The sequence below is a fragment of the Acromyrmex echinatior genome, chromosome 1 (assembly GCF_024713525.1).
Source record: "Acromyrmex echinatior isolate Ae372 chromosome 1, ASM2471352v2, whole genome shotgun sequence".
Lineage (NCBI taxonomy): Eukaryota > Metazoa > Arthropoda > Insecta > Hymenoptera > Formicidae > Acromyrmex > Acromyrmex echinatior.
Window position 1 is genome coordinate 26965658 of NC_141852.1, and position 21396 is coordinate 26987053.

General features: G+C 32.6%; 1 protein-coding gene across 1 annotated transcript in view; it reads left to right on the forward strand.

Moving 5' to 3' along the window:
- The window catches only part of Sol1 (CUB domain-containing protein Sol1), a 251776-nt gene that overhangs the window by 18377 nt on the left and 212003 nt on the right, over positions 1 to 21396 (forward strand). The window contains exon 2 of the mRNA XM_011059790.2: positions 16281 to 16347. Within this exon, the coding sequence (XP_011058092.1) occupies positions 16281 to 16347 (67 nt within the window). The remainder of the gene's footprint in view (positions 1 to 16280; positions 16348 to 21396) is intronic.

Genomic DNA, 21396 nt, shown 5'->3' on the forward strand with positions numbered 1-21396 from the left:
GAAAAATACTGAAAAATAAAAAAATGCTCTCTTAAAAGTTCTTAATTTTCTGAAAAAATAAAATCAAGGAAAAAACTTGGATTTTTTGTGTTTTTTCCCGAAAAATACAGAAAATTTGAAAACACTTTCTCATAGTGTTCTTAATTTTCTAGAAAAATATTCGAGGAAAAAAAACTCAATTTTTTTCCATTTTTTACAAAAAAAATTCTTTTAATAGGTTCTTTTTCGCTTATATTTTAATTTAATGATAGAATGTTGTAAATTATTTTTTACAAATAAATAGAAGATTTATCTCCGTTATGCATTATTATATATATATGACAAGTTTTTCGGGTATGTTGATTGGCTGTAAGATGAAAAAATTCTCGAGTCTAGAAATATTTTATGCTGCAGTCAAATAACATACGAACATACCTCCAAACTTTGTCATACGGTAATACGTAATAACACCCTTATAAGAAATTTGTTCTTTTTCGGCATAATATACAGCAATATACGACAAAAATACGAGGGTTTATAAAAGTTCATTTTACGCGAAATGTAAATATTTCGGATTTCTAATATTTTTTTTATAATAGTAGACAGTACAAAGTTTTTACTGATATAGTTTACTTTAAACATAAATAATACTTAATAAATTAAATTTTTGATAGGTGCGGCATATATACCGGAGTTACCCCAAAACTCTTACATGGTTTGTTTTCCCTTTTTTTCTTTTCACATTGGAAAAGAAAAGGTAAAGGTATTTCCGTGTGAAGGAGATTCAATCCTGGTATTATGATTTTTTTTTAAATTAATATTCAATGTCTTTACCAGGAGAGAGAAAGAGAGAGAGAGAGAGAGAGAGAGAGGGAGAGAGAGAGAGAGAAAAATTTATTTAAAAAATTTTTTTTAATTTCATAAATGGTTATGAGAGAACTTTATTTATATATGATTTATTTTTTAGAATTTTTAAAAGTAAAAGAAATTAGCAATTTAATGAAATCATTGACAAAAAGACAATAAAAGTAAAATTACCTTAAAAGAAAAAAGTCGGGAAAAATATGTAAAGAAAAAAACTGAAAAAAACCCGTTTTTCGCAAAATTTCCGAGGATTTATTCGGACTAATACTAATCGCGATAGTCATACTTGCTATATCTTGAATTTAAATCTCAAATAATGAATTATTGTGATTTATAATAAGATTAATATGATTGTATATAAAGTAGAGTTATGTTTAAATAAGACGTTATTTAAGCTAAGCTACTTTATCAAAGTTTGCATCGAATAAATTGAAAATGCGAATCTGCTCAATTACTATCGTTTGAGTTCAATAAAGGATAATGTGTAGTAAGACTTTCTGGCGAGTACATTGAGATATATATATATATATTAGGTGTTGGAATTAATTCGTAGCGTTTTTTAATGAAAGAATGTTATTTATTTCACATGAGCATTAAAAAATACATTAATGAGAGTACTTCCCATCACTTGTAAAACGCTACGAATTAATTCCAACACCTAATATATATATATATATATATATATATGTGTGTGCGTGCGTGCGTGCGTGCGTGCGTGTAAAAGAGAAAACTAGCTATATATGAATTTGAAGTTAATTATTTGCAATATCATGTCTTGATTAAGACTACATATTAATTTTAATTAAAATTGATATATTAATACAAAATGAATTAAAGCAGCTCATTATTTCTGACAAATTTACTTCGACAAATTAATTAATTCTACTTGATTTGATTCTTATAAATAATAATTATTTTCCTTCATGTAAAGAATGATCGGAAAATGTTTTGATTTTAGATAGAAAAGTTCCACGCTGTTAGAATTTTATGTGTTTGAGATATCCTTATGTATTTTCAAATAATACCGAAGAAAGCTTTCACAGAAGATCGGAAAACTCATTACTGCTTCATTATGCTGTATATATAGAGAGATAGGTGATAGTTTATAGGACATATGATGTATTTTCTTCGTTGAAATAGTATCATCAATGTAAGCAGATAAAGAAATTCCTTTTGAATTTGCGGTCATGGCTGATCTTTTGAAGAGAATTTTAAGATTTTAACATTCCACGTGTAAGACGATCGACAGCTCGACAAAATAACTTCTTTTGAAGCCTATCATCTTTGTTTAACTGGGACTTTGTGCAGTAACTTGACTGAAACAGTCTACATTCGTTTTCGTGTTAGTTCAACCCGTAAAGTGAGTTAAATAGAAAGAAACAGCATTACGATAATCACAATCGAAAGCGGCAATTATCAAAGGTCAAACGATTGAATTTCAGTTTAACCATTTGGCAATTAATTCTGCAATCGCATAATGAATATTCTATATTATTGCTTTGTTCATTAATAATATCGTTGATATACTTTTGTCATAAAATAATAACGGTCAAATCATCACACTGTGTCGTTAATAAACAGTCGAGAATCACGGTGCAATAAGCATATTTGCGAATGCATTAAATCCGTTGAATAATCGCGCAACGACATCGAAAACGTGATAGTTGCACGGCTGTATTGTTTACAATGCAATCGTCTAACAATTTCGGATAAGGATGATAAGGCAAGGATTGAAGCATGGACTAATTCGATTAAAAAAACATGTTAACAAAATTATGTTATTCAAGAGACCTTGAGAAAATGAGCGAATGTACGTAGAAAAATATAATAGGAGGATACACTTTATGTACATAGATGTGTCTAGTTATTTATTCTCATAGTTTATTCGTGTCTACTTCCCTCGCCTGAAATATGCGCGATAATTTTCCTCAAACTCAAAAGTTGCAAGATTATTCAAAAGCTTTCTTGTCGACAAATTTTCTTTAACTTTAATAATTAATAACTAGCATTTACGCGAATCCTGTTAGCAACGTCTGTTAGGATATCATTGTAATAAAAGATTTATCGCACTGAAATTTAAAGGATATATTTCCCAGTGCATTCGAGCAGTTTAAGACAGCTTAGACGGACTTCATAGCGAAGTTCGGCATATTTCGCATTGTACAACCAGGACGGTAAAGCGTGCAGATTTCTTGCGGAGGGAAATGTTAAGCTGCGCTTTTATGTCAGAGCGATAATGGGCCCGAGAGATTGTTTCCTTTTATTCCTATGGATATAATAACGTAATGTCTGCCACGTCGTTGTACTGAGGCCTCGTTGGGACTGGCTAGCTGCCACCTACCTACCGCTACGTAAGGAAGCTATTCATTTTAATCTGAAACTTTAAGCCACCGCTATAATAAGGAAAGAGAAACTTTAATAGACGCGTTTTAAGGATATGCCCCGTTCCTTTACCCGTCGCACAGAAACGTTTTAGATAACCTAAGGAAGTACGTTGGAAGATTTGCCATTTAAATTTTTGTCTATATGTCTTTCAAGGCACGGTTTAACTTCTGCTTTTGAAATGTGGAAATATTTAAAAATTATGTAGGTACAATTTTTATTCGGATAATATCTCTTGTATAACAATATTTATTAGAATGTATTGTACATCCGCGTATTTCAAACAATATCTTGCAGAAGAGTTTTTATTTGTGAGCAAGTTGTATATTTATTTGGAATGATTTTAATCTTCACATATAAATATGATTAATATAGCTTGAAATATTAGATGATAAAATGTCAATATTATGTCAATATTAGGTGATAAAATCAGCAATACTATATACGTACATTAAAATGCATTTCAGCCTTCTGCATTCTAGATCGAATGATTAATGACTAACGTTTTGATGAATCATTATTATAATTGATCAAAAACCGTGTATTCTTTGAAACATTTCCTCTTTGAATTTTTATACAATTTTTTGCAAATTTTCGTGAAATAATGAATATGCGTAGAATTACTTACTGATAGAATATGATAGAATATGATTCAGTTTGGAATTATAAATAATTATAATAATTTAGTGTTTAATCTATTTATTATTAATAGCAAATATTGAAATATAATTATATACGTATTATGAAAAACATTTTACCGTTAAAAATATTTGAAAAATAATCTTGAATATATATACAATATATATAGAAGTTAAACTATGTAGTTGTTTAATTAACTTTTCATTTTAACTGGCTTTTAGAAAATTATTTTACAGCTCACACAATTTCATGCCGTGTACGCTTATCTACGGAAAACTAACTGCGCTATACATTTGCCTACGGAAGTAAACTCCTGGGGCGACTTTTATTTACGACCTGTATTTTTTTAATCCGATGGATGACTTTGTTTTATATTCTTAGTGAGCATGCAAAATACGATTCTAATGCTATAAATTCATCCACATAATGTCTGTGTTGTATTACGAATAGAAGATCATTCAAGCAAAAAGGGATTGGTCTCTAGATTGGTTTAAGGATAAGTCTCTTCGATATTTCATATTAAAAATTTTTAGGAGAAAAATATGCGTAAACCATTGATATTCATCAATCTTATTTTATAGAGCTAATTGATTTCTATTAGATAGTAGAAGACTTTCAGATTCGTTGCTTTTCGAGAATTTTATATGTATGTATGACATGCTTCACACAAGTAAAAAATAAAATTTAATTAATTGGACAACTTTTACTAAAGTGTAATAAAATTGATCTATAATAAACGTTCGTTAAATATTCTACATGATTCATACATTTGTATATTTATTTGATAAATTCAAAGTTTCTTTTGCATATCATGGTAATTGTGATTGTAAATGTTTGCTGCTTATTTACAAATCATTTGTTTTGTGTGATGTGGTCATAATAAATATACTTGTAATATCATCACAATCACGAGTGGTTAGATAATATTACTGGATAGAATCGGTCTTCTTGTCTCGAATCATAAGAAAGAGATCATGAAAAAACATAGAAAAATTTCGATGTTACGAGGCACTACCTAAGTCTATGTACAATGTATGGAGATAATGAAGGTGAGGATTTGAGCTTATATATATGTATATACTAGCATTCTTGGATCGATAACAGCATCCTAACTTCGATACCAATGACCTCGGATAAAGCCGTTAGTTAAAGCACTGGAGCGATAGGACGGCTACTTGCTTGAAGTACGAAAATACAAAGATTATCGACAAGTAGTATCATCCTTTCCTCGATCGATTATAAAGAGCACCCGTGATAGGAATTAACTACTTCCGATGATTCAATTATTAACGTTTTATTGACAGACATTTTATTAGGTGTTGGAATTAATTCGTAGCGTTTTTAATGAAAGAATGTTATTTATTTCACATGAGCATTAAAAAATACATTAATGAAAGTACTTCCCATCACTTGTAAAACGCTACGAATTAATTCCAACACCTAATAATAATAAGATAAACATTCCTTTTAATTTCATTTGTTTAATCCATATGGTAATTTATACGCGGTCTTGTATTATTCAATGTATTTTTTTATCTTACATAATCTGGTAATAATGAGATAAAATATAATTATGAGATGATTTTATGTAGACGTTCTTGACTTATTGTGTAGAAAGCCAAGAATTTGATATTATTGATTATCTGTAAATTAATGATGTACATCAGAATATAAAAGAATTTGTAACAAAAACGTGCGATGCTACTTATTCATCACGATAATCATCTGCGTATCGTTTGAAAGTGTGTGTGCATGCATGTTGTGTGTGTGTGTGTGTGTGTGTGTGTGTGAGAGAGAGAGGGGGGGGGGAGACGAAAAGAAAGAGAAAAAAATCGATTTCCATTTTCCGGGGCGCGTTTGCCTCTCGCTCAGCGGAGCCTCATTAGTTCTTCGCCAAACAGCACGGTAACTTTTTTCTTCTCTTCTTTTGGTACCCTCCTTTTATCCACTTGCTCTACCCTATCTCACCGAAACGTCCACCATGTTTTATTTCGTAGCAGAGATCAGCATTGTTGTGGAAGTGTTTTACGTTCTGTCGCCTCTTCTTTCCTTTTTTAGCATTCTCACCTTGCATCCTGTTTCTCGAATTCTCGCAGAAACGATTTCGTTCTTTTAATAATTCTCATCATTTTTACTACTCTATCGGATTTTCACTGTGCGTACGTAGTACAGTTTGAATCTGAAACGGGAAATAAAGTAGGAGGAACAGTCGAATACAATATACTTTAAAGAATAACTCTTTGTCGCAATCTTTTTTACATGCTCTCTACCAACATCCAATAGAATGTTTCCCTTTGTGCGTTCAAGATTTCGAAAGATTTTCCACGACATTTTCAATAATATTGTCTTCTGCTCTAATATATCTCAAATTGGATAATCGAGACATTCGAAAGACTTTTCAATTGTACGCAAGTAGTGCGTTGTAAGCCAATTCTGGATACAAGGAATGATTTTCTAGACGAGTACAATGCGAGTGCAGGTTTGTTGTGCGACCAAGACGGAATCGAATATATCGTCGTTTCACCTATCCGTTACAATATCACCTACAGAACTTTGTAAAGTTCTCACCTGCGGCTAAAAGAAGTGAAAGTTTCAACGGCAGACACGAATTCGTGCTTTTTTCCCTTGTGCGTTCGTTTCCGCGCTATAGAATAGCCGGAGCCCTTCATTAAAGTTTCCACTGCCCGTTCTTTTAGTTTTCAACCAACGGATGAAACTCTTTGTGTTCGTAGCACACATTTCGCGATCCCGTATACTGGTGATTTAAACATGTGTGTATAAGATTGAATATATACACTTAGGTTTAATTCACTCTTGTACAAAACTACTTAAATATCTTTTTTTCAACTTTTTCAAGATCCAGCTTTGATCGGTACAGACTTCTTACTTATTGTATATTCACATATAGATCTAATAAATAGTATTATTATTGAATATCTTTTTATTATTCGGAATGAAATTATGATTTTTTTATGTTGTTTATATAATATGTATAATATATAATATAATAAAAGTATCTCTTTCAAATGCGAGTAAATGATGAATTTTATTTTCTCTCTGAACATTTTACACTCTCAAATAAATTGTTCTTTTATATTGATGCATCCGGCAGAATTTTCGCAGAATTTCCCCGCAGCGCAAATGTGTTATGAAGAGAAAATAAATGCAAATTTCTTAATTATTCAGTACAAACAAAGTAATATAGTAAGCAGGTAGATCGTAGTCGTGCGTAACTGAAAAACCTTTTTTACTATTATATTATCTTTTCTGTTAACTTATTCTGAACAAGTTCGAATTCATTAACTTCGTCTAAAAAAATGACGATGTTTTATAGATATTCATAGAAATTTTTTTATTTTTTAATTTAATTTTTTATTAAATAAAATTGTATCAATAATTGCGATTTTTAAACTTGATACAAATAACATATTTCTAATTCTGTAAATAATGAGGTTATTGTTATATAAAATATATTTTCAGAGAGAGACATGAACCGAAATTTCAATTTACATTTTCGTTCTATTCCGTTAGGGCACAGCTTTGATATAATAGAGATCAGATTTCTTGTACTCTTATTTCGAACTTTTAACGAATGTATTTCATCGAATGAGAATCAATCGTTTAAAAGATTTTTTTCTTAATTTTTTTAATGGGTAGGTAATTCATTCTGTATTATCTTAATTTTCTATGAAAACATTCAGTTATGATAAAAAAAATAATTGATGCGTAGCAAGTAATTTTTTTGTAGATTGCAGTTTTATGAATGCAATTTTATTTAGAAGATCGTCTTTGTTTTATCACTTTAATATTAACGGAAAGTGAAAATTATAACAATTAATGATGAAATCGTAGTTAAACGTAATTAAACGTAATTTTGTTAAATTACAATATGATAACGCTCGCAGATTGTTAAGTACAAATAGCGAAGATTCATTGAGCGTGAATGTTTAATTTCACTCTCATGACTGGATGTTTAACTTCATTTCGATATTTTCGGATACTATCGCTCCAAATGTGGCGCAAATACGTCTAGTATAGAATTTGGACCATTTCAGTTGCGTCACGATTATTCTCGTAATTACGAATTATTTCGCGAATATTCATTAACATGCGGGTTTGGTTGAAAATCCATGGCTTTTAGAGCGCAGACTCTGTATTCTGGTTTCGGATAGGTGCAGTCCCTTTATCGTTATCATCCTACATCGGATTATAACGGGATTATGGTATTTGCAAAGGATACCGTGTGTTTGATTCTGCTCTAGTCACATAGCTATTGCATAGAAGTACTTATTAATTCATGTAAATTGGAAAATAGTTCTCTCTGCATTTGTTCTGTCTCGATGCATATATAGAGCGCATATCACGTATCTATTTAATTGTAAATTTTTTGATAAAATTTAAATTAATTTTTTAAATTAAAATTTGATGGAATGACAGGATCAAATTGATAGAATACTTGATTTTTTATTTAATTATTTGTGTTCTTTAATTGAATTACATGTTTTAATAACTTTTAATTTCTAAAAAATTTTCTTAAAAAAAAAGAATAAAATCCCATTATAATATATTAATATAACTTTTTTGAAACAGCTTATTTATTTTTGTTATTGTCTTCTATCCAATTTGATTATGAATCTAGGAGATATTAAATTTTATTATTGATGTCTTTTGTATTGCAATTTATTAATGGACCAGAGAGAAAAAATGTTGGAGTAATTTTTTGTTTTTTTTATTTGATTCAACAATGGATCGTAGAAAAGAAAATTTGAAATTTTCTGTGTGATATAAATCCAGTAAAAGCTGACGTAGACAAAAAGAAAGTAAAGCAATTGAGCTAACATTATTATTCGGATCGATTGCTGGGGTGTTTTCTCGGATGTTTTCCATTTGGTGACATAAGTCAACACAAGTGTCGTTCTATCTTTGTTATTCACTGATAAAGATAAAATGCTTGTGTCGAGTTGTATCACCAAATGGAAAGTAGGTATCCTTTAATTTTTAATTATTGTGTAGATAGAATAAAAGAGTAGAAAAAACGTAATAGCATATTGCTATAGGATTGAACATATCGATTGCAAATATGTGTAGCTGTGTACATATAATAATAATTGTTTTGTATTCTATTACCTAAAAAAATAATTTTTAATACATTTCTGAGTGTTGTTTTGAATCCACGTGAATGCAAGACGAAAATATTATATAATTATTTATGAAATTTATTCTTGTCTATCAACCTCAAATACCTCTTTTTCACTATTTTTCCTTTAATTCTGTCTTCCCAGCTCGAAAATTAAAGCGAACCACTTTGAGAGATACTACCACCCGCATTTCAAGCTCGCTATAAACTAAAAGACTTAGCAGTTATCCGTAACCATTTTCTTCTTATTCATTTCTTTAATTTCGATAGTGCTGAACAATCGCGTTGGTTAACTTGAACGATTCTATTCTCAATCTTATCTGTCATTGTTATCTCCTTATTCTTATTTTTATTCTTCATTTCAATCTTTCTCCATTTCTAATGCTGTATTATTTACCTTCGCATCTCTCTCGAGCTCGTGAAATTCATCTATATAGTAACCTTTCGAAGGGAAGTCGTATATATATTCAACTGAACTGACCCACTATTTCTTGAAATAACTACGAAAATGCAGAAACTAGTACCCGTAGATGTTTTCGGGATCAATCCAATGTTCTCTATATGACTGCAGGGATAGTGCATCTTGTTAGATTCTCCACTGTTGCTATGTGATACTTTCCAAGTTTCGGTTCAAGATATATTACTTCCTTAGATAAGCCCACAGATCTTCGTATCCACGTATTTTTGTTTGATCAAGTCGAATTCAGTACATCGATATGTGTACAGCACATATATCTTCATACGAGTACTCTCGCTCTTGTGTGTTTATGATCGATATACATAGCAACAAAAGAATAATAAATTCACATTGATATGTTTATAATTCTACGCTAGGCGATATAAAATTCATTGAAACAGTTTAATCTTTAATTTATGAATCTTTTTGTTACGATTACTTCTTATTCACGAATTTTATGTAATATTCGAAAATCGTCATTCACGAATTTCATGAATAAATATTAATCACGAATATTATCGTTCTTTATTATCCGGATTAGTAAATAAGATTGTTCATCACGTGTTTAATCTACGCATGAATCTAACGGCTCGTATGTTCAGGAAGCAATCGCGTAGAATTGTCGCTCGCTGCACGTATGTATCTGTCAGCCACAGCAAAGTTTTGCCCATTCGCATGTGGATGCATGCGACTACTGCGAATGATGGTGGTAGTAGTCATTGTCGTTCTTACTTTATGATTTAGCATCGCCGAGGCAGAGTTTATGATTGCCCGCTTGTGCCGAAATAGAGCTCTGTGTATATATATATATTTTATACACACACACACACACACACATATGTGTACATATAGCAGAGAAATCGCATCCGTCACCGATTAGTGACAGTACGATACCAAATTAGCGTAATACGATTATTAAGATATCTAGATATATTTTAAACTCCTGACGAATTTAATGAGTTTAATAATACGTTACAAATTTAAGCTTCTGCTCAATCTAATTCTAAATACAAAATTTAAATTTTATATACGATATTAACCGCGCGTAAAGTATAATAGCTCTATATATCAAATTTATATATCTTAATATAATATATTAACTTTACGTTAGAACATTACAAACTCTTTTAATTAATTAAGGAACTTCTCGGGGAGTGCAGTCAAAGTTAATTTCTTTAGGACACAAGATCATGCGCGTTTTTTTTTTCTTTTTTTCTTTTTTTATTGAAACTTTATTTTTAACGCTTCGTTCCAGTAGCGACATGTAGCGAGATTCTAGCCTGTACGACGGCTTTCCAAGGGAGCTAAAAAAGAGTTCTCGGTCCTCTCGCGTTTCTCTCGCACCATTGCTACTATTTTACGTTAGTGAGCTCGTTGTTGCGGCTGGGTAGCCGCAGGGATGCTACTGCCATGCTTCCGTTGCACCGCTGCAATCTGCTATCTGAATTTCTTGTACGCGCAAGGTCGTAGTAGAGAGCCAGACAGGTTGCGAACGGACGCGAATGTTGGCCCAGCTTTCCGTAGGACAGGAACTTTCGCACGGAAGAGCGGTAAACTTTAGCGACTCATCTGTCTACAGGGTGCAATCCGTCGTACGTAGTACATACCGAGCTGTCTGTTTAAATTGCTGCTTCGTGTAGGAATGATTCGTCGCCGTGCGAAGCCGCAACGCGAATGTGTAGAGCAGTCGGAAATCGCATTAATGCTTCGTTGTAACTTACGCATTTCACGTACGATGCTAGTTGTAAGATATTGTGAAAGATTTTATAATCTCTTAATTTAATTGAATCTTTTATTTTATTATAAAATATCGATATCATAATGAATTGTTTCCTAATGAATTAGTAATTCTTATGCAATCAAATTACGAAACTTTTCTTCTAAATCTACTCATTTTAATTGTTTTCATTGTTTGAGATATAAGAATTTAAAAGTATTTTTTCTTAAATAACTATAGGAATATTTTTTCTTTTTACTTTTTTTTCAGTGTAAATAATAAATTAATTGTGAATGATTAATTTATCGTAATGCGATAATTATAAATAATATTTGACAAAATTAAATTCCTCACAATTGTTACTTTCGCTAAGTTATTGGCTAAGTTGAAGTACACAATTAAAATTTTTAAAGTGGAAAAACTCGTAAAAAATTCTCATCCAAAATTTTCGATTGCTGACAAGAAAACACGACGCGTACTAACTTCAAATTTCAAATACTCGTTATCAAATTTAATCGGAAACTTTTTTCCGATTATCAGTTTTCAAGAGTAAACATTTTTGATGCTTGCATTCGTCGCGGGGATCTGTTTACTACCCCTATTCTACGTAATAGTTCTGGCATTGATGGTCTTTGAACTCTTCTTGTTTAACCGTGTCATGCGTAACAGATTCATGTTTCCGAACAAGTTCAAAGCTTTCCTGGGTTTCGCATTGCTGAAGAGTGTGGCTTTTGTATCGCGCGTCATTCCGTGAACGACATTCCCTCAGCGACAAAGAGCGACACAATCGATATCAGATATTTACTTACATCGAAGACAATACGGAATGTAGAAAACAAAGTCGCGATTACTATTACGAATGATTTGAAAGTCTTTGAGCCGTATGTACTTATAAGTAATTATTTGCAATCGTCTCTTTTTGATTTGAGCATGTTTGAAAAGTGAAACGATATAGGAAATGTATTTTATTTTTATGGATTCGATTCTACAGATTAATAATTTTTTATAAATATACATTAAGATTTTCTTCCGTTTTTATCAGAAAATATTTATTATTTATTCTTTAATAATTACATTTATATATAATACTCGCGCGAGTACCTTTGCGTACATTCTGATAAAGTAGTGTTATATAAAATGTGTTATTTTCGTAAGTATTCGTAAAGTATTTTTTATTTTGATTCACATTTCACATTTGAATAGCCATTGTTTATTAAAATATGCATATATTTAGGTTGGCTTGACTTATAAATAAATATTATTAAATGTTTGCGTTATATTTTGAATAATGATGAGTGATGAAACATGGAATAAATGTATAATTTATTTGCAAACTGTGATATAATAATATGCCAACACAATATTTTGGAACTGAAATATATTTTTCGGTATAATAATACTGGTACAATAGTATGAAAAATAATATGATATTTAGCAAAATGTGCTACTGATGGTATTTTCAAGAAATTATTTCAGTATAAAAATTTCTACTTTAATAAAGTTTTCAATAAAAATATCCTATTTTTAGTAAAGAAAAAAAAATGTTCCCAATTAATAAATTTTTTAATGTTTATATGTAACGGAGTTACGTGACCTGTTTTTTATTATTAACGGGAAATTCCAGACTTTGTTTGTGTACGTGAAAATTTTCAAATTTTTTAGACCTTTTCTCTGACAAGTATTATCGTCATTTTTGTTAAATACAGATACGTAATGAAATTGTGATATTAAATTTATATATTCTAGTCTTGACGAATTAGTAAAAATTTCCAACTAGTTTGCTATCAAGTTTATTATTATATTAAAAAATTAGGAAACTTAATTATGAAATACGGTCACTTGAAAATGATTTATCTATGTCAAGTTTTAGTATTGGCTCTTTTTTCTTCGTACGCTGGAATGACGCGATATGTTTATTGGCACACGTCCACTGTATAAGAAAACGAAATACTAATATTTATGTTTACTCGACATGTATCATTTTCCATTTTGCTTGGCACGAAATTTTATGTTCATGAGAAACTTCTATCTAACATTCTTGTACGCGACGAGTTATATGGTGGTACCATTTCTGACAAGGTAAGCCATGCAATGTGTCAACGAAAACAGTTTCTACCAGCTATATACAATCTAATTCTGAAAGATGCACACGATAGTAATTCGGAGTGATTTTTTGACACTTGTCGGATGTGTGAGTTATTACAATATTCGGGAATGCCACCCGTAGAGATACCTTCTTTAATCTCATAAGTCTCTTTGTATATTTTCTAGAAATAGAAACAATAGTGATATTTATTGTATTAAATTTCTATCCATTTTTATATATTTCAAATTTGCAATATTTATTTTTAAAAAATATAGAGACAATCTTTTGATTGCAAAAATCAAAACGATGTTTCTTATGTATTTTATATAGATCATGAAAGATAAATAAAGATAAGTTGGCGCCTACACACAATCGATACATTAGATTGATCATGTTGGTCTTTTTGAGACCAACAATTTTCATTAAATTTTTAATAAAGAGGGGATGCATATGATTAGAAAGTTTTTAAAAAATTATACTTACTGAAGTAAAACCAAATCGTTGATATTATTACACTGCATTAATACAATAAAATATTTCAATGTTTTAAAAATATATCTCGCTTTTCGAACGATTTTGAGGAAACAATATGATTTTGCGGTATCATTAAAGCAAATATCGAATTGACGCCTCATGTGCACGTACGTGCATGTTATTATATATCTTGGTATTGCGCTAGCCTAATGTGTACCGGGTGGTCCTAATTTCCCGAAAAACAATAACGTTTAAACACGGCTTATTTTATTGGCGTGTACGTTTTATTAGATCTCGCGTACATATTTACAGTTATTACAAAAGAGAGTTAATAACGTTATAAAAATTTAAATCAAAGTTGCAATAAAAATAATAGAATGCATCACTATCTTTAGTATTAAAGCTAGTAACTATTTATTTTAATTAAGAAAACTTTTAAACAGTTTACGTTAAAGTAAACATTTCCATTGTAAACGTATTTGAACATAAACATGGCATATTTAAATAATGTACATGTAAATAATAGAGCGTTAATTGTGAGAGGACTAGAAAAATTTGTCAATTTAAGATTTGGTTGACAATTTCATTCTATTCAGCAAATCAACCTGTTCGCCGATATAGCGAATATAATCGTTGGTGCACTTTTGACCTGTGCGACCTTTCGGCCCAATGCGACCTTTTGTGCCTATATTTCCTATCTCCTGCAAAATGAGATTAATGTCGTTTACGAATATCGAGTCACTATTTATTACGTCAGTAAACTTCATTCATAAAAGTCGAATATAATGTTGAATTATTGTATCTATGTCTTCCATATATTTTAATTACACATAATAAAAAGCATGATTTTTAAAACTATTTATTTACATTCTATTTGACACGTATTGTCGATTCGTGATATGTACATAAATTGGTCCAAGCGGAGCATTTGACACTTTCCATTTGCATATCGACATAAAGATACCGTGTTGTGGGCTTCAAAATGCATAATAATATTCGAATCACAAATGACAGATATCGACTGTATTTTGTGTCGTGCGAGTTTGAATTTCTCATTTACATGTCAATATATGTTTTTCCATTCATTTTATTAACTTTATTCGTTTTACGTATTCTCTATTGTATATTTACATCGTGTATGCAATATATCTAATCCATGGAAAAAGACATTAAAATTTATGGAAACTGATAAACTTTTTGTTCACAAAAATCATGAAAAAGAAAAATAATACTAAGAACTAGTAGTACTAACTAATTTTTGCTACAATTAAACTTCGATAAAAATTACGCTTCTTTTTTTTTCGATTAAAAAAAAGTGAACATTATCTCAAGTACTTATTATTCAGAATTCGTAAGTGCAATAATTTACAAATTCCGCGCGACTGATATTGGAATTGAATCGGTGAAATCGTTCAATACGTAGTATTATCGCGAACGTCGGTCTTTTTGCGCGTTGGACGTATCGGAGATTTAGCCGAAGCAGAGAAGCGAGCTGCGTCCTCGCAAAAATTCAGTACGACGCTTCTTGCACGGTTGCTTTTGTATCGAGCGTATTCGTGCGTGCGAACTCATAGCGAGTGCACGCTGATGCGCATGCACGACGGCGTATGCACACGCCGAGTTCATTTGTTATCGGCACAATGGACAGTAGAGGATTGCCTTACTCCCCCATACATTCGCCATGTGTAGAGCTTCCTGATTCTCGTACACGAGATATGCGTTTCTCGTACCTGCGATATATACTTACTCGGGTGTAATAAGCGTCACGTTAATCACGTTAAATCGCGCAGATTATTTTCCATTATAGCCTCACATAAACGCGCGTATACCTACGTAAGATGATAAATATTAAAAATTTAATTATCTCTGAAATGAATAGTGGAATGTATTATGTGACCGCAGATTATATTTAAAGCAGGTCTGTCCGAATATTAATCGAGTAAAGGAATGAATACCGACTTTTCAGTATGTATATATGTATATATATATATATATATATACTTATGCTATATATATTTATAGGCTAAGTGTTATAAAAGAAGTTACGGCACAATGAACAATTACGGATCTTACTTCTTTGCAGAAAATAGTCTCTGCGATAAACTGTGTATGACAGATCTAATTTAAAGAATCTTGCGTTAATTTCTTCTTAAATAAAGTTTGCGAAACCGCCATTTATTCTCCAACTAGAAACTTTGCAATTTTCAAGAAAGATTATATGTTCTGTCAATCAAAATTCGCTTTAAGTCTTTATTAAAGTAACTAGAATATTCGTTAGAGCTATTTAGCCCTTTGAAGCTGAATTCGCAGAAAGACTAGAATACTTTAATTTCCAATAATAATTACCTTCGTAATTAAGACTCTTATTAAGATTTCATTAAAGAAGAATCGATTTGAAATTCATCAAAGTGTGCACAATTGAAAGAGAATGTAATTATCATTTTAATTACTGGCGGATCTTTCGAACTTTTCAAGGGCTCTGCTATAATATTCGTTGGGAGCAATACATGTTTTCGAATGTTTCACCAATTAATTCTGATTTCAGATGCAGAGAGCAGTGCTGCTGCTCTGTTGGCTGCCGCTTCTCAACCACTGCCACGCCGTAAATCCAGGTAAATTATATCGATCAATTTCTAAAACGACGGCGACGTCGGCGAGCGTATATTGCAGATAGGTGTTATTTGTCCTGTTACCGGCTGTGAAATCTCGCGCGATTCTCGCAAAGGGAGAGCTAGATTTTATTATTCCGGATAGACGATTCCTTCTCCGACACGCCTCGGCGAAACGGATTACTGTTAACACGAACCGATATTGCATACGTCGGTTTAAGGATCCGTTATCGTGCGAACGTAAGCCGCATTTACGTGGCGCATCGGGCTTAACGTATAGCCGGACGTTAGGTGCCCGAACGCATTAGTATCCAGGCAACGTGTCCGACAAAAACAATGCCCCTGTTACCGGCTCGGCTTCGGTCAGCTAGCCAGTTCTGTTGGCGAAGTCACGAATTGCAGGAAATACACGCGTCTTGCTTGTTTTCTCATGTATGCTCTCATGTACGTACGAGATATGGTAATCGATAACATACCCGTAGACGTATGATTTTAAGACAGACGATAGCGTAAAATGTCTACTTAAATATGGGACACGAAACGTCCCGTTAAATTAAAAGAGACGAAAGAACAGTTGCTTATTCACCCAAGGAAAACTTTCGATTCTTTCCCTCGGTTACTTTTTGAAAATTTCCAAAAACTCTGGTTATTTCGTCAAATTTAGTTGCGGACGTAAAGTTTAGTCGTGTCCCGCACGGATTACGAGGATTAATGTAGAAAAGTGGTCATTTCTTAATTTGTAAAAATTTTCGAGGAAAAGAATCGAAGTGTCCTTGGGTGTACCATTTCATACGGCTAATAAAAGCTGGCGTTTTACTCTCACTCTATCGATTTTCGTAAATAGCGAAGTTACACTCAAAGTTCGATATTGTTCAACTAATAGCGAACATCGCTGAAATACATGACGTGTCATGTCACGTTCATGAAATCGTTTGTCTTCCAAAATTAATTTTAGGAGCGAAGCAAAGAAAAAAAAACCATATTTGCTGCGATTTTTCAAAATGGGTGCTTTCCAGTACTTTTTCTTTTTTAATAATTGTATATTAGCAATTGCAATGGCTGTGCATCGCTTCTGAATCTCTGCTGTAGCTGTAATTGCCACTATACGGGTATATATTCTTTTACATACATCCGATATATTCTCATTTTCGTAATTCATTTTTATTAAAATGAATTAAAAGCTAGCGAAAATAAACGAGTGAATTCGTTAACTTAAACCAGCGAAGATACCCATTTCCATGAAAAGGAAGCGGGAGAAGAGCGAACTGCTTTTGAGCGCTGCTTTGATTGTAGTGAAGTGGGAGTAAAAAGCCAACTTTCCTTCGCTGCATGAAATTGCACCTTAAGGCTATAAGTGCCTTAGAACTATGTGCACTTACCCAATTTCTTCTTTAATCCATACTTTTCCTAATATTTATATAATAATTATATTATGATACAGTCTGAGAAAATGGTTTCGTTGGATTAAATAGCAATTCTGGCGGAACATTGTTTGAGATGACTAGAATTCTGATTGATATAATTATTCTGATAAAAATATAAACAGAATTCTAGTAGATTTTACCACGAATATTGTATCAACCAGAATTCCCGTTATTTCAACTGAAATTCTAATAAAATTAAAAAGAAAAATCTTCGTTCATTTTCAATCAGAAATTTTTTTAGTGTAATACACCTAAGATTCATAATTGATACATTTTTATAACAAAACGTGGATGTAGTATCATTACTAAATTAATAGTACTGTTATAATATAAATATACCAAGCATTTTGTTCACGAAGGTTTTATTTTTGCGAGACGAGTCGTGTCTCTCCCTCCCCCTCTCCCTTTCCTTTTATCCAATTTTATCAGTGGTATAACTTAATATGTTAAAACTCGTAATACTGAACTCGCGTATCTTGTAATCATTTTTGCGTTTTGTACGGAGTCGTAAGTGAGCTATTGTAAAAATCCATCCGTTGGTATTATTAGAGGTAACAGTCGAGCGTTGTTCGTAGCTATAACATTATCGTATATACGTATATTTGCATTTTCCTCGCATGAACGGACAGAAGCGACGAATGAGCGAAATGTCTACAAAAAAAGAGCGTTTAGTTACACGTAATGTACTACATCATATGATACGTCAAATGCAGACGGTGAATTATATTCAGTTTGATGGATCGTTTGGTGTGACTGGTATTCATTGCTTTAGTAAGCAACTTCAAACCTGGCTCATAAATCAGACATTGATACAATGCAAAATATTTTTCAAGCCAAAGTTTAGCGTGATAATCGTATTCTCTCTCTCTCTCTCTCTCTCTCTCTCTCTCAGTTTAACCCTTAATGACACATAAATTTATGTAGCAAGTTATTATTTTCGCAAGTTTAGAATTTATAAAACTTTTATCACGCATCTCTTTAGACAGCTAACAGCTTATTAAAAAAATGCAATTATTAACAAACATAACGTCTATGTATAAATTTAATATAAAAAATTAAATGCGGATAATAGAGAGAGAATTCCGTGAATACCGTATGCAGATAAAGATCATTAAAGCGTATTCGTGCGGATCAAGTATAGGCGAGATTCGCAATTTTTCTGACAATGAAAGAAGAATAACGAGGTTGGTTATACGCGTCGTATAACTGACCAACGTACGTTACGCGGTGAGTGTATCACATTTAATTTGGTTGAGCGTGCGGAGCGCACGATATTCATTGCTTCGGTCGGCATCATTGAGCCCGTTACGTAGATACGTGTACATCACACATGTGGTTAATAGCACGTAACAAACGACTCTCTCTCTCTCTCTCTCTCTTTTTTCCTTCGGTCTTTGTTCTATAACACATTTCCGCGCGTATCTGTCGCTCAAGCGCATACAGTGGAAATATTTCGATGGTTTTAACTTGTCAACGTCTAGCAACGCTCGGGTTCATCGAGCAGAATTGCTGAAAATTCCGTCGGTAGCTGGAACACGAGCGAGATACGTTAATTTCTCACTCTCGTTTGTTACTATGTAACGTTCTGTCGTCACGTCCGAGCGCTCTGGATATCACGTTGTACTCGTGGAGAAGGCAAGTTTAGATCTAATCAATTCGGTCGTCACGCGCCGGAGAATAATTTTGCTCAGTTTCCGCAGGAATAGCCGGAGAAATCCCGTTGTGGCTGCAGGGCAAAAGTTCGCTATTACGATCTTAGAACCGAAGCTAGAATATGCTCGCTTTCGGCTTGCCGGAAGTTTAATAATACGGCTCGTGGAAAGCGGCAAAACTTCGACCCAGTCTATATCTCGTCGGATTTGCTCGCGTACTCGTGTTACACAAGCAACTACACCGATCTAAGAGTAATATTCATTAAAGGGGTCCAGCACCGCGAGGGATACTTGCGAATTCTGACTACGCCGAAGCGTATATTTAAGTTGCAATCGTCGTGCAATTACAAAACTTTTCCGAGTTTATCTTTCCGAGTTCCGGAGCGCAGCGCTTACGCGTTAGATTTTTTTTTTCGTAACAATTCGGAAATTGAGATTCGGGATTGCTTTTCGATGATTGAGCGTGCAGTTAATAAAAATTTGAGATTTCCACGATTTTTCGTGTTTTTAAATGCAATCGGCATATTTGATCCTCCTTCAAGCTCTAGTGTTTCACGAGCATGGCGAAACGGATAATAGATGTAATCGTCTTGGGATTATCCACCGGATTATATTTGCGTTCTACGTGGAAAATGTGCACGATTCAGATACCGTGAATATAGCGAGTGAAACAACATGTTAACTGCATTTACATAAGCCGCATTCTCAGTCGAATCGTACGATCAACAAAAAGTGCAGTTTGCTGAAAAGATAGTCTTATTTTCAGCTTGTAAATTGTACAACTTGGGAAAATAGTCTCGCCCTTCTCCGATTTCCGGAATAATGTGTAAATGTGCAGGCGACACTGGTATACTTTTAACTGCCTTTCCCAGGAACACCGGCACCGCAAGCACCGTAACTCAATCGTATGTAAATTGCCAGTGGTGTAATCTCGTAAAGCGGCTTAACGTTACGACGAAAGTTTCGCAACATGCTGGAGGTGGAGGAGGAGATATCCAAAACTCGCGATATAAATTGACGTAATTCTTTATCCAGAGGTAACACCTGGAACACAAGGTCAATACCTTTCAATTGATCCGGACTATACTTCTTAACCTTATCCGGTCGACTGCTTTCTACCCTATCGATCTCATCAAGTGGAAACTACGAGACCCGAAACCAGGGCCGATCAATTGGCAATAGTGCGGTTTCATTGCGGACTGCTACTCCGATTGTTTGATGACCTCATGTTGTTACCTAAGTTGCAGCAAACTTTATCTGGCTTCCGAGTAGTAATTTCGGTGCCAACTTAAAGTTTATCTCTTGTGTCTGTCATTCTGAAAGACATCGCGATTATGGCTTGGACATGCTTATAAAATAACACAGGAGCGTGTGGACGTTTATGCTGTTACACTATTATATTAGAATTTCATGAAAGTAATAATTATCAACGTAAATTATTCTACGGTCTCAAAATTCTATGATCTAGAAATTAGAGAATTTTTTCCAAATTTATTTAACATACGTGTAAAGTAAAGAAAGGATCAATATTTCAATATTTATGAGAAAAAATAAAACCAAGCGATTCGAGCTAGGCTTTAAAAAAAATATATAAATATAAATAATGTATTATTCTATAAATAATGTATTAAATCAAGCTTAAATCGCTTGTTGTTATTTTTTCTCATAAATATTTGAACCTTTTATTTATTTTACGCGTATGTTAAGTGTATTTTGGAAACATTTTGTCGCTTTTTATTTAATAAAGATAAAAATAAAGAATAATAATAATAAGAATAAGAGATCTTAACATAAGAGATCTATACATAATTATGATAATAAAAGTCGCGTAACGGTCAAAGAAACGGGCTAAAGCTTCGATGAAATATACCAGCTGACATGGTACCCATTCGTAAGCCGGGGGCGAGTAAAGCGCAAAGTAATAACGCGCGAGATTCGGGCATGCCAGATTTATCGCGGCAACACACACTACTGAC